This window comes from Hippichthys cyanospilos, chromosome 10 (assembly GCF_059441005.1).
Source record: "Hippichthys cyanospilos isolate Australia breed blue-spotted pipefish chromosome 10, RoL_Hcya_1.0, whole genome shotgun sequence".
Lineage (NCBI taxonomy): Eukaryota > Metazoa > Chordata > Actinopteri > Syngnathiformes > Syngnathidae > Hippichthys > Hippichthys cyanospilos.
In genome coordinates this window covers 13,955,035-13,969,087 of record NC_142378.1, presented here as the reverse complement: position 1 = coordinate 13,969,087, position 14,053 = coordinate 13,955,035, and the positions used below count along the sequence as shown (strand labels likewise).

General features: G+C 37.8%; 1 protein-coding gene across 1 annotated transcript in view; it reads right to left on the bottom strand.

The window, feature by feature from the left end:
- Positions 1-13,620, bottom strand: part of sgip1a (SH3GL interacting endocytic adaptor 1a) — a 44,709-nt gene extending 31,089 nt beyond the window's left edge. The window contains exons 1-2 of the mRNA XM_088425358.1: positions 13,578-13,620; positions 12,642-13,094 (exon numbers count right to left, since the gene is read on the bottom strand). Coding sequence (XP_088281484.1) covers positions 12,642-12,651 — 10 coding nt within the window. The 5' untranslated portion in view covers positions 12,652-13,094; positions 13,578-13,620. The remainder of the gene's footprint in view (positions 1-12,641; positions 13,095-13,577) is intronic.
- Positions 13,621-14,053: the final 433 nt, after the last annotated feature.

Below are 14,053 nucleotides of genomic sequence, written 5' to 3'. Positions count from 1 at the left end.
ACTGCAAGATGTCAACTTGTAGTCACAATGCAGTTAGTCCAGAAAAAAAAAAAATCCATATTAGTTGTTTAATTATTTATTTATTTTTAGTTTATATGTTTTGTTGCGAATGTTTTTGGACGGGGAATAGAGTTACTTGATTGTGCATCACCATCCACTGTTAAAGAAAGTGGGTCAGTGCCAGAAACCATATAACAGCATCTCGACTGTTTCTGTGGAGATGACCGAAAGATATTTGGAAATGCCACAACCTCATGACGCATCCATCTGTGCAATTGCTGCTTTTATTCATCTGAGTTACTATTCTGAAACAGAAGTGACAAATAAAATCAGTTACAAAATGAAGTCAAAACGCTACTACAGTACATAAATTGTAAGTTTCAAAGTAAAAGAATTAGCAAAGTGTAATTTGCTTTCATTGTTTTATCTGAGGATGACAAAAAAGAAAATGGTGGTCAGCCAAATCTGCTTAGTTTTGTTTGTGCAATGTGGCCATTGGCAGTTTCTGCAATCAGCAACACATGACATTGTATTACCCAGCTACTGCCAACTGTTAAGCCATGGTCAAACATGAAAAACAAAGTTAATTTCGTAATTATGTGTGACATATGTGGAACAACACGGATAACATGGCCGTTGCATTGTAGAGCTGCACAATTAGTCAAATTTTAATTGTGACCATGATATTGGCTGCCACGATTAATTAATCTGATCGTCTGCGATATAAACATTTAAAAAGCCGCATACCGAACATGTCAAATCAAGTACTGTCATCCTATCACAAGGGGACAATGTTTGCATGACAAAAGCTTCTGCATTTCTCACATTAACATATTTTTTACCAATGTGAAATGGCATTAAGTTTTCCAGTGTGAAATGGCGTTGAGTTAAAAGTAAATAATGTGCTTGGTTCTAAGTAGGCTTCATTTTGTCATTATTATTTGCAAGTATCAAGCCTTGAATCCTTATTTATATACCCTCGTTTTAAAAAAAGGGGGCAATCAATAGACATTTGACCAAACATGACAAAAAAAAACATGATTTATAATCGTGATTTCAATATTGACCAGAATAATCCTGATTATTGTTTTGGCCATAATCTTGCATCCCTAATTTGAGACAATAAAATTAAGGACAAAAATATATATATATATATATATATATATATATATATATATATATATATATATATATATATATACACAATTCTTCTCAGATGATCTGTACATACATTTGCACTAAAATGTAATGGAATTGAATTAAAAGAATGCTCATTATACATCAGACTCTCTGTATTGCATTCTTATATTAGGTCTTGTCTCTTGCATCATCCCTTTGGCACTCTGCCTCTTAAAAAAAAACTTATCCATGTCTCTCAGAAGACCAGTTTAAATTATATTTTGTTCAAAGCAAAATAAACATACCATCTTGATGCATTGTACTTTAAGGACATACTGTACATAATGGAAAATGACTTTTTAATAGCTTGTATACAACAATTTGAGTCACTGAAGTTCCTGCCCACCCATCAAGTGTGAAATTTGCTACAAGAGCTGACATTTAAGTGACAATAACGCTACACTGTGAATGTTATTTCAATTATCCTTTGTTTAACCCCGTAGGTGAGTTGAGAAAAATTTCTCAATTTCAATTACAACCTAACCAAGACGTGGCAAACGTGTCACATACACAAACATGGTAGCAGCGACACTATATGAAAGCCAAGGGGTAAGCAAAGGTGTAAAAGGGATTTGTGTAAGCTTCTGATAAGTGCCATGTACTTGATTGTTGTGTAAGGTTATCACTGTGGTAGTAGGGGTGGTGTTTGTATTGCCAAGGCCTCTGCTGTATGCGTAACATACACAGATCCGCTACTCAGTAGCTTTGTAATGAAGTACTAACGATCGAAGGGTGAATCAGGGGAAACGTATTCAAAGTGGCTTGCGGCAAGCTTAGCTATTTACATGTTCTTTATTTAGACTTGGTCATCAACCAGTAGCTATTCTGTTCTTTCACCCTGAGTGTCCTACTGGATATATGAGGAGCAATTACACATAATATATCCTCTTTAGGGACAAACACAACTTGCATTAAACATTTACAGCATTTTCTTGATGCAGTGATTATAAAGTTGTTTATACTTTGGTCGCAAACTGTAGGTGTGCACAATTAAGTATGATTCATAGATGAGGGGTGAGTAATATTTCTCTAAACTAAAATCAGTGTCATATCTTTTGTGCAATGTTGAAGAGGTGGAAAAGGGAGAGTGTGTGGTTGTTGGATTATGCCTTAAGAAGAACACACTGTATTTTATAAACTATAAGCCGCACCAGACTATAAGCCGCAAGTCATAACATCAGATATTTACGCAGAAACATGGTATATGTTACACTTTGATTTTTTTTTTTTTTTAATTGCCTGCCAACAGCAACATCATCTCTTCAACAGACTGAACATGTCTGCATGTTTAGTCCCAACATATTAATAGACAATGAATGCATGGATGGATATTTTCAACATAACACCAACAGAACTGCAGAGCTGAATAGCAGTTCAAATTCAAAGTCAATACTTCCATAGCATCTTCTTCTGTCTCCCCTTGATTGATAGATTATTTCAGTGAAACTATAAACACATTGCACATAACTCATATATATAATAATATATAAATACAAGCGTATATATTGTATATCAAATTTGCACATCACAAACTTTTATACAAGATCTTATTCAATTTAGACATATTTTTATATTTTTAATAATATCTTTTTATAACAGTTTTTGAGTAGAGCCATTGATTCACATCTTTTCAGTTCTATTTCATACTTGATCCATAAATTGACACCTTGATCACATACACACATTTCCTTGACCAGTTGATAGTCTCCTGATGGATAGAACAACAACAAAAAAAAACCTTGCAGATAAGCCGCACTGGCCTGTAAGCCGCAGGGCTCAAATCATGAGGAAAAAGGTGTGTCTTACAGTCTGAAAAATACAGTACTCTATGCAATAACCATAAAAAAAAGAAAAAACAAAAATGTCATGGACGGACACACAGATCGGAATTGACCATTTGTGACGTCACTCTAAGTGGCACAGCACACATGCAATCGATTGCATGTTTTAATTAAAGAAATTAAAAACACATTTATTTTTTTACTCAAACATCCTCACAAAACAAACTTTAATACATACATAGAAAAGTTCATTCAAAGTAAAAAAAAAAGAAAAAAGTAACGATTACAAAGTGGGCACATTGCAGGGCGAACATGAAAACATTTTATAATTTAATGACCGATCAAAATCAAAACTGCCACATGTAAAAGCAGGTTGCAGGGGTAGACAATACACATTTTTACAAAGTATTGGCACAACACCGTACTAACTGCTCCGACTATGGATTCTATGGACACTAATACAGATGGAAGTAGTTCAAGCAAGATTGAAAAATAATTAAATTAATGGGCGGCACCCCACCTCTGAACACACCCACTCTTCAGAGTAGGGCACGCCACGGGCATTGTAGTGAATTTTTCAAACACGTCCCGCATTGCTGTTTCAGCTGTCGCAATTATATGACGTCAAACACCACATGCGCAGAACGACGCCCCATTTACAATGTCGTTGTTCCGGATTTGGGAAAGAACCTGACTGGAATTAGATACGACTGCCGTCTGAACCCAGCCTGCATAGGTGGATGTGTCATGAGATTGATTAGAGTACTGGGCATTACAGGATATACAATTTTACTCCCATGTTTGCCTTTTCTTTTCATCCCTCCTGATAAAGTGTGTGGCTGCTGTTCTGTAGAGGATCTTCTATGTATAAATGAATTCAGATGAGTCAGTGAGTCACCCATTTGAGAGCTGTTGTGAGAATGAGTTACAAGACAGCTCCTCTCAGCCTCAAACCAGTATGAAAATTTCAAGGGCCCATACATCAATATGCGTTTTGACCAATGTTTTGTTTTTAGGCCGCTGATTTTGCCCCCCCCCAAAAAAAATAAAATAAAAATAAAATAAAATACAGGTCACTGATTACTCTGCCATATAAATATTTTAATGAAAGAAATAGTATTTGTTTTCTCCCAATGCATTAGAATCGGTGTCAATTACATGCAGATTTTCCTTTTTCACAGGCCAGCCTAGTAATAATAGCAGAGGTCAATATTAAATATTTTGTAAAGTAAAAAAAAAAAAAAAAAAAAAAAAGCATGTACCTTTTCGGTTTACAGGATGCATTGTATCGATGAAGTTCTAAGAACAGTAATTCTTGTCATTTGTGTTTGTGTTACAAGTAGTTAAATGGGTGTCATATTTAACACATTTGTGCTTAATTTATGTTGCAGCGTGTAATTTATGACTTTTTATTGTTTCAAAGAAACTGTGATTTTAGGATCTGTGTAGTGACATCCAGTTCAATTCTTTGCACAACATCCTTTCACTGCTCACCTAATCATTCCTAGTAAAAAATTCAGATGTGCTTTGTTTTGAATGAAAAATTAGCTTATCGACAAATTGTATGATGCATATTAATGGATACAAGGGTATGAATTTAAGTGCAATAGATATTGACAACTGTGTTACTTGTATGCAACTGCTGTAAATTGTTAACGTACATAAAGTTAAAATTATCAGCAAATATTAGCCGTTTGGCAGAATATATTTGGCCTATGTTTGAATGGCCCTAACTAGCCGATTTAATCAGCCCACTGAATAATCGTTTGGGCCCTCATCAAAATTAATCAATGGCATGGTTTAAGTTGGACGTTTATGCGGTTGTCAGCAAAGAGCAAGCAGATATGAATTTAGCCTTGTTGTGACAGTTAGTAAATTCATCTTTATTCAAGTACCTGCTTACTCAAATTCACCAGAATTTCCCCCCAACAACCACTGCATTCAATAATTGAAGAATCTGATTCAGATTTCAATCTCATTATTTTCCACAAAAAGAAGATTATTTCAAAAATCAGTTACCGGCAATGAAAAGGTTTTGATCGACATTATGCCGATCATGTACTTTTCCATGGACATCGACCGATCACGTTCAGTGGCTGATTGATCGGAGCACCACTACCAATTAGCATCAATAATATGCTCTGACACGCATCATGTCCGACAGCAATCACAGAGAAATTACCATCACATCCATATTGTGTTCATCTCAGGTTTTTTTTTTTTTTTAAGAGTGTATGATGTCAGTGGCAGTATAGCAAATAAGATCCTTCAGCTTTATTTATACATCATTTTTTCACTGATCATGTACAATACATACCTTTCAGTATTGTTATATTATCTGCCTGTATGTGCATCGAAATAAAACCCCCAGAAATCGATGCTGACTTTCTACTAAGCCGTCAATTTTAGACTGACTGCTACTGACTGTATGCATTGTATTTAAATATCCAAAACGTGTAATTCATTTGTTGTTTGTTGTTTAGGTTTACAGTAAATTGCAACTGGGGTTTAAAGTACCAGTAACAGTTCAAAGCACGCTCAAGGAGGGTAGAAAAACAATTGTCTCACACACTGTAAGCAGCATTAACCCTAACCCATTCGGGGTGCATTCATAACAGAAACTTGACACGGTGCCTCTTTGCACGGAGCGCATTGTTCTTTATTTTATTTTATGACTGAATCCAAATTTCAAATCAAATTTTGATTAATTACCGAGCCCGAAAAGTGGTAATTATATACACACACACACACCTTTCACATGAAACATGCCTAAGTACTGTATATCAGTGTGTCAGATAATTCCAACTAATCACAAGCTCTTGAAAATAATGGGGTTAGCCCCCTTTTCTTTTTTTTTTTAACCGCTAAAAACTCCGTACTCTCAAATGCATCTGATCACCTAACTCGTAGCAACTAAATACGTATAATCTCTTCCTGTGGCTGTGTTTTTGCAGCACGGTGCTGGTGTATCCTCTGCTGATAGAAACTGACGTCTGTTTGCATTGAGCCCTCCTCTAAAGCCATACACTAAGAATACATAGGGTTCACACTCACCCCTAAAAAATGACAATGGAAAAAGACAGAAGTAAGAAATGTGGTGCTATGATAGTGCAGTATATGTATATCAGTGCTGGCATTGACAAAACTGTAGTATGCTGAAGAAAGAAAGATTGTAGTCAGTCATTAAAGAGCAGCATTCCAGAGAGCGAGTGAGATGCAACTATGACCACATTTTTGAGCGGGGAGTGGGCAGGGTGACCAAATGTCTCGTTTCAACTGGGACAGTCCTAATTTTTGGCCTAGTATCCCAAGTCCTGACATATTCCACCAGCTACATTGTTTTGTCCTGTATTTACATAGGTCACACATCCTTACGTCCCAAGTTTATTTTTAATCCATCAAGCCAATTGTTTGGATCATTAGTATGTCACTCAGGCACACAGTAGCCATAGTGATTCATACTGTAAACTGATTAAAAAATAATTTTAACTGTTCACATTCACATGTCATAGTGAAGAACAACTGCGTGCTTTTGTCAAAGAAACATGGGAAATAAACTCACATCATTGCGACCTGAGCTTTCTTGTGGAGCATTCCCAATGTGAGCGACAGTGAGGTATGTTGTGCCAACTGATTTTCGACTATGTGGAGAGGCAAAAGAAAGTAAGAACTTTACTCGTTCATGCAGTTGACATCAATAGAAAACATCAATAGAAATGCTAATTCAATGAACCAAACAGCAATGACTAGTCCGTCAGCACGTTTCAAAGGGTACATGTAAACATTTTATAATGTATTTAAAAGAGCAAAATTAGACCAGCTGCTCATCAACTCAGGTTACTGGGGATACAAATTACATTGGCACAACACTAAACTATTAACACAACCAGTGGTCATTAGATTGACTAGCGAATACATTTGTTATAAAAAGTCCCTGGTGAGAATTTATTGCATGTTTCAAATTCAGCGAACTTGCAAGATTCTGGTTTCTAATTTTGAAAATCTGGTCACCCTAGGGATGGAGTATGGGGAACGGGTTTATTCTCATTGCCTTGCGTCATTGCGTCATTTGCCATTGCTGGCATTTGAAAGGAGTTGCATGGATGCAGTGCAGTTAGAAAATGTTATCAACAAGAATATAGGAGAGAGTTGAACGGTGACAAGAAGGCGCCAGGGACTGGTATCGGCGGGCAGCTGTAACCTTAGAGTACCATACCAGGTACTTGCCCATTTTTACATTTATGCTCATTCAGACTTAATTTAACATGTATGAATTAACAGAGAATTCTGGCCTTGAGTTGGACACATGTGCTTTAAACTCTTACACTTTTTGGATAATGTACTGAAGGAAGTAGGCTGATGTCAGTTGTAAATAAACCTGTCACCTGCCACAGAATTACACAAGCATGTTTGTTCATCTGGCCCTGAATCTTGCACATGATTTATATAAGTGTGTCAGTGAGACCGGGTGTGCCGGTTTTAAAAACAAAATGTCATTCAGGAAGGTTGTACTGTCACTGAATAAATTCTCAACTATGCATTAACAAAGTGCAAATGAGCAAAACACATTTTGATTCTACTTTGCAGGCTACCTTCTTATGCGTGTGCCTTTTATGACTTTTTTTGTTATCAAACGTTTATCCAGGACCTCTGACAAATTATTATGAAACCACAAAAACATACTGGACTCATTCCACTGTCACAATTTCAAAGTTAAGCTTTACTCTGTTTCATACTTGGTAATATGCAATAACAGACAATTATACAGTAGGTAATGTGGTCAAGAATAGAGGTTACTTATTCTGATAATTCGTCCACATTTCAGAAGAGGACACGGAAAGTAGTTTAATCTTTGATAATACTCAATGATGTCAGCATGCTAACGCAATAGCTTTTTTGCTTTGACAATATGACAAGGAAGTTAGGTTTATGCAAGGTGTAATGTTGTTTGACCTGAGCCACCAGATCAGACAAGATGTATGAAATTGTTAAGGCTTTCGATCCAGAGGACACAATGTCTGTTTCGATATAAAAGCTGAGAGGCCAGTTACTAATTGTTGTCTCTGTTGCATACATATATATATATATATATATATATATATATATATATATATATATATATATATATGTGTGTGTGTGTGTGTGTGTGTGTGTGTGTGTGTGCGAAAATACATCACATATATACTGTAGTATAGATAACCAGCATTACGTGCATCTGTTTCATCTCTAACCAATTACCAAAACATTCATGAGTCAGCAACATGTCTGTTGCCAAGGAAACTACAGGCTAGCTGCAGAAATCTTCAATTATTGTAGATCAATTTAACCAAGCAGAAGAGAAACATTTAGAGGATTTGGTAGTCTTTTCTAGACAAAGTGTGAGTTAAGGTGAGAATGGCTGAAAGATATAAAAAAAAATAACTTTTTTTTTTTTTTTTTTTTTTTGCAAAAATTATGATAGTTTGAGATAAAGAGGGGTAAACAGGAATTAACACTGTACATTTGAGGTTCTGCAGCACTAAGGGTTTTTTCAAGTTTAGTTGTTGGACAAGTTGTTAGAGACAAGTATTGGTGGGCCAAGCCCACAAATACCTATAATTTATGGGCATTTACATTCAAAACTAACATTTTCAATTTTTCAAATATTTGGGGGGAAAACTAAAATAAAAATAGCCTGCCTCACGTCATTTAACACTTTCTAAACTCAAGCCATGAAACCAAAATATAGTGATCATTAGATGTCTTCAACCCCATGTATTACCCATACAAGGCATGAAGCTTTAAAAAGCAAAGCTAACAGGGATTAGCTTCCAATTTTAACACTTGACTATAATCCTGCAATCACACAGGCCATGCTAAGCCTGAGCTAGCCATGCAAGTGCAACTAGACTGTACTGTTTTTCTCTCCAAATGTGACAGTTCAACACTTAGGCTGATTTGTAAAAAATCTGGTTTAAGAAAGGACAGCAGTGGGACAAGGCGAGCGTTACATGACCTGATTTCTAAACAGATTTTTTTATACTGTGTCAGTTGCATTGTTAAATTAAAACTGTAACATTTTCCTATTACAAATAAATAAATAAATAAGATTGAAGCTCAATCCAGTCACAGCATTTGATTAGCATGTCTGCTTAAAGGTTCTGTGCTTGGGCATTTGAATCTGGTATGTCGCCCTTCCTAAAAGGAGTTTCCATGTTACTCTTGTAACAATGGTCGTCTCGAGCTAAGTTCTAGGTGTACTCCAAGCTAAAAAAAAAAAAAAATGGATGGATGGAGGGCAGCCATACAATTATTACTTTAGATTAGCTGAGACATAACACTCAAGTCTTAAGAAATCAGCAAGTCTGTCTGACTGCGTAGGATTACACTGTATTTTACAGATGGACTTTGTGGCGTCTGGGTCTCACTCTAACTCCTAGTGTGCTGTCTGCTTTGGGCAATGTGGAATGTCAACACGGTGTGCCATTCATCATCCTCTGAAGTGGTTTATGAGGGCATATTAACATAAAAATATGAATATTATTGTAATGTAGTTAAAAAGTAGTTCAAAAAGGCATGCAAGTGCCCTTGCCATTTCTTTCAGCATAAGCTGTTCTTTGTTAAAAATGGATTTAATACAATAAGTACATGTAAGATTAGATCATGCAGATTGCGATTGCATTTGATGATTTGGAATTTATAGTTTTGATTTGTAAACGCACATTCAACTAAGCACTTTTTGTCAACATTTCATACTCACAGTCCACTTGAATAAATCATGTTTTTTTTAGAAAGCACACCAACCATTATCTTCACAGAAACAAGCAACACACTTCAACCTAACAGACCCAGCTGGTGAAAAGAAATAATGATGATGAAAAATTAAACTGACCAAAAGAGGAAGCAATTCAATTTCCTGTGCAGTATGAATAACAATATGGTATGAAGATACATCTCTTAAGGGTTTTCAGAAACACCACATCCACATTTCAAAGAAATGTGCTTTACAGCTAAGATTGAAAAAAAAAAACAATTAAATAACTCAATAACTAACGTCAATGTTGCTCCATCAGTTTTTGATGTCACTGATCCTGAATAGGGTTGAAGCTGTGCAGAAGACAAGCAGGGTGGCACAGGCCCTTTGTCCTTTGCCAGTTCTTTTTAGGTGAACGTAAAAGCCATTTTGTTAATGGTCCAAAAATAAAATTCCACATCATTTAACTAAATTAACACTTGTGCAATATTTTGTTCAATCATTTGACTTTTTTTTTACATCAAAGGCATTTCCCATCAAACGCAAAGCATTGAAAGACACCACTAGGGAGTTAAAATTTCACCCAGATGATGATAATAAGTCAAAGTTCAACATGGTGTCCGTTACCAGTTCGGCTGGATTCACACAGTAGCCTGAAGTGACACAACTCAGACTTTTTTGCCCCATCACAACTGTATCTGATTTTTGTATTTTTTTTCCCAAACGAAACCTAGGCCACTTGGATATGTGGTACTAAATCTGATAAGTATCCAGTCTTTTTGAAATGCGACTTCCGCCTGAATGGCCAGGTCGCATTCATCCAACTTGCACATAGCGTACTCTGTACTCAAAATGGTGCAAGCAGGTTGGGAAAAAACAAAAAACAAAAAACAAACAACAATAGTGGATGAGACAAAGACAACTCGATGAAAGGAGAGCCAGGTGTATGTTGTCTCTGTCTCTCTCTCACCCTTGCTCGCACTGAGCGAGTGAACTGTCTGCTCTGAGCAAGTGAGAGAGACGTTGCTGACACTGCACAAAATGCCATGACAAAAAAAACTACCCTTCTCCTCTTTAATGTATTCCTTAAATTTAACAGATTAAAAATATTCTGGCTCCGCTATGACAGCACATTGCCAGGTACTTCCGTGCACACGTTAAGCCCTGCAGTTTGAACCTATTCTTAGTTATCACACTACCAGGAATGTGCCATCCCTTGGCAAAGATTTTGTGAGAATGATATGGAGCAAAATGGCCCTAAAAAGGTCAGAAAACTGCACAAGGGTTAAAATATTACAATACTCTTGGTCACATTCTTTCAAATGACGTTATATCCTGTTAGACACAACGCTCTATCGAAGACAAGTCGCATGTCTAACATGTCACTCAGCATGTATTGGTTCACTTAAGTAGTATTGCAGTGCATACAAAAAAAGAGACACTATAGTGTCTGCAGAAAACTCATGCAAAACAAGTGTCGTAATTAGATCACAGTTGAAGACATTATCAGTCTGATTGTGTTGTACTGTGAGCTTTCTTAAATTGAAAAGTGTTTTCTTCATTTAGTGACCTTGCAGTTCAAATTTGCCATCTTCTAACACTGATATTTAATTGATTGACTATATCACGGTCCTTATTTTTTGTTCGATACAAAGTTGATTATTCACAAGTACACAATGCATGTAGACAGGCAGGGGTACTTTTTTTTTAAATGTAGTGTTTGTGATATGTTGTATATATATTTACATTACCTGCTTGTAAGCATAATAAGAAAAAAAATACATAGATCATCCCCATGGAGCAGACTAATAACTATAGCTTATTCCTTGAAATGGTATACAGTAAAATGCCACTGTGTGTTTCACACGCATCAGATTGTCACAATTTGATTCAGCATCAAACTGTCAAATCAGAGCAAGTTATTCACAGTAACACTGTCATTTCCAATGTGTACCTGTTGTGATCATTCAATAAACGTCTAACCAAATATTCCACCATTTTCTTATGTAACTTCTACACTCTGGTGGAATCAATTCGTTCCTGCAATATCATCATCAATCTCTCCACAATGACGTTTCTGAAAGGTGATTCAAACTTTTACACCATGTGTAACAGATGCCATCTTAAGATGCTTGACTGTACATCCATGAGTAAAACCTCACCTCAGTTTTCAGAGGATTTTAGCCAGCGGTGAGGTGGTGGTCCAACACCAAGTGGGTGGAAAGTGCAAGAACGTCATCAGCTACACGTGCTTTTTTTCTCTCTTTTTTTTTTTTTTTTTAACTTTGAGCATCTACCCCTCCACAAGTCACAGCACATCCCTCAAGACTATCCCTTTTAACACGGTCGACAAGCAATCGCATACACATTAAACCAATGTTGATCATTCGAGAAGAAAAGCACAAGAAAGAACTGCAGTAACTGAAAGAGATAACCAGTGGAGATACTCGTGTGCCAGCTGCGGCCTTCTCCCTAATGATGTCATCCAGGAGTCGTAAATCTCTCATTCGATCCTTATTGTTTTCACGACCCTTATAATGGCAACTATGGCACAATCCAAACATGAACAGGAGCAAAGGCATTAAGTCTATATGCAGACGGAGAATTTATACAAGAGAGCCAGCTGGGCACATAAGCCCTCCTGCACATTACCTCCAAATAATCCTGTACGAAGGGAAGTGGGAAAAGGGGGGTTGTTGTGCACACATACACTCAACTAAACAAAAGGTATCCACGGTCCAATTAGTGTCATTTTGCTTTATTTGATTGGACGGTCAGTGGCTATTTTTCTGGGACTAACTTTCAAGTCGTTGGTTCGCACTCAAAATAGCATGACACTTTGACATTTGAACCTCCTGAACATTCACTTGGCATCAGAAGCTGTCTAGGGCAAGGACATAAAGGAGGATTACACTCAATCGTAACAGCAATAAAATACTGAGGCTTACCTTCCATCATGGTTGCAGATTTGCATTCCTCTACCTCCAAGGGGCCTGAATCGAAAGCGGGGGATGTGGGCAAGAGAAGAAGAAATCCCAATGACCGGACCGCTTCGTCGTTATTGATGGACAGTGGAGCTGCTTTCCGTGCGTGTGTGTGTATGTGTGTGCGTAGCTAACGCCCTGGCTAACAGTGAGCCTGTAACACCCCCAGCAGCCAGTCGCCTGTCAACTCGCCAGGGAGGAAGAGGGAGAGATATACAGAGCGAGAGAGAGGAAGAAATAGAGGAGGTGGGGGCTCGGTCGGTTCGAACTAGCCGCAGATAGCGAGGGGCTTTAATCCATGGATGCTGCTGCTGCTGCTGCTGCTGCTGTGGTGGTGGCGCCTGCCTCTGCTTCTACTGACTGCGGTGGTAACCAACACATTCGGCGGAGGATGCTTGGAGGAGGGGGGAAGGCTAACTGGAGGTTAAAAAAAAGACAGAAAGGAGAGGGAGGGAGGGAGTAAGAGGGTGGTGGGGCTCGATGACGCCATACAGGCTCAGCCAATCCCTGCGGCCCTGTGAGAAATCACATGGCCTGCAGCCTGACTCATTAGAAAGCGCTCTTCCTTGACGAATGTCGATTGAAAACAATTACGAAATGCAGCGCAAGTACACGCAATGTTACAAGACGAATACACTCGCGCTTGGTAAATACAGAAAATAGGAACAAAGCCAACAAATGCACTAAGCCCTGTTGCAGCACACCAGCCTATTTTATTTTGTCAGTGCAGTGTGCTGTGCCTGCCAGGTGGAGAATACCAAATGTCAATTATTTGCGCACAGGCAGAGACTAGCTGCAATCTGGAACTCAGTTACCACCCACGTTTCGAGCGTGTGCGCATACACATGGCTACGAACATACAACGAAGCAAAATTGCTCTGTGCTTAGCCTCAGACGCACCTGTCTACATTTGCTCCAATGCGCCTGCTTCTGTGTCCCACTCAGCTCATGCCGTGCCTTCAAGTCTTCGTGTTTTCCTACGGGGGGGCGAGGGGGGGGGGGGGGGGGGGGGGGGCAGATTCGCGCGATTGTGACGCCATGGCATCCCAAGCTTTGACTGAATCAAGAGCGACATTCTCTCCCCACAGGTATTTCCTTTGCAACAATCCAGAGATAAATCCTTATTGAATGATGGGTTTATAATTACAAATTCAGTCATGATGTGAATCAAGATGGTTATCCCAGTCATGGTATAGGCCTGTACCAAATATTTTCTGGCAATAACATTTTATGATAATTCACAGAGATAAGCAATTACATAGTTTATTCAATATCGTAATTAAAATGAAGTGTTTCTCATACAAAACAGTATAGGTCACGATCTAAAAATAGTGTAAAGGAGAAAATCCCTTTTGTCCCTCGTACTGTCTTCCCCT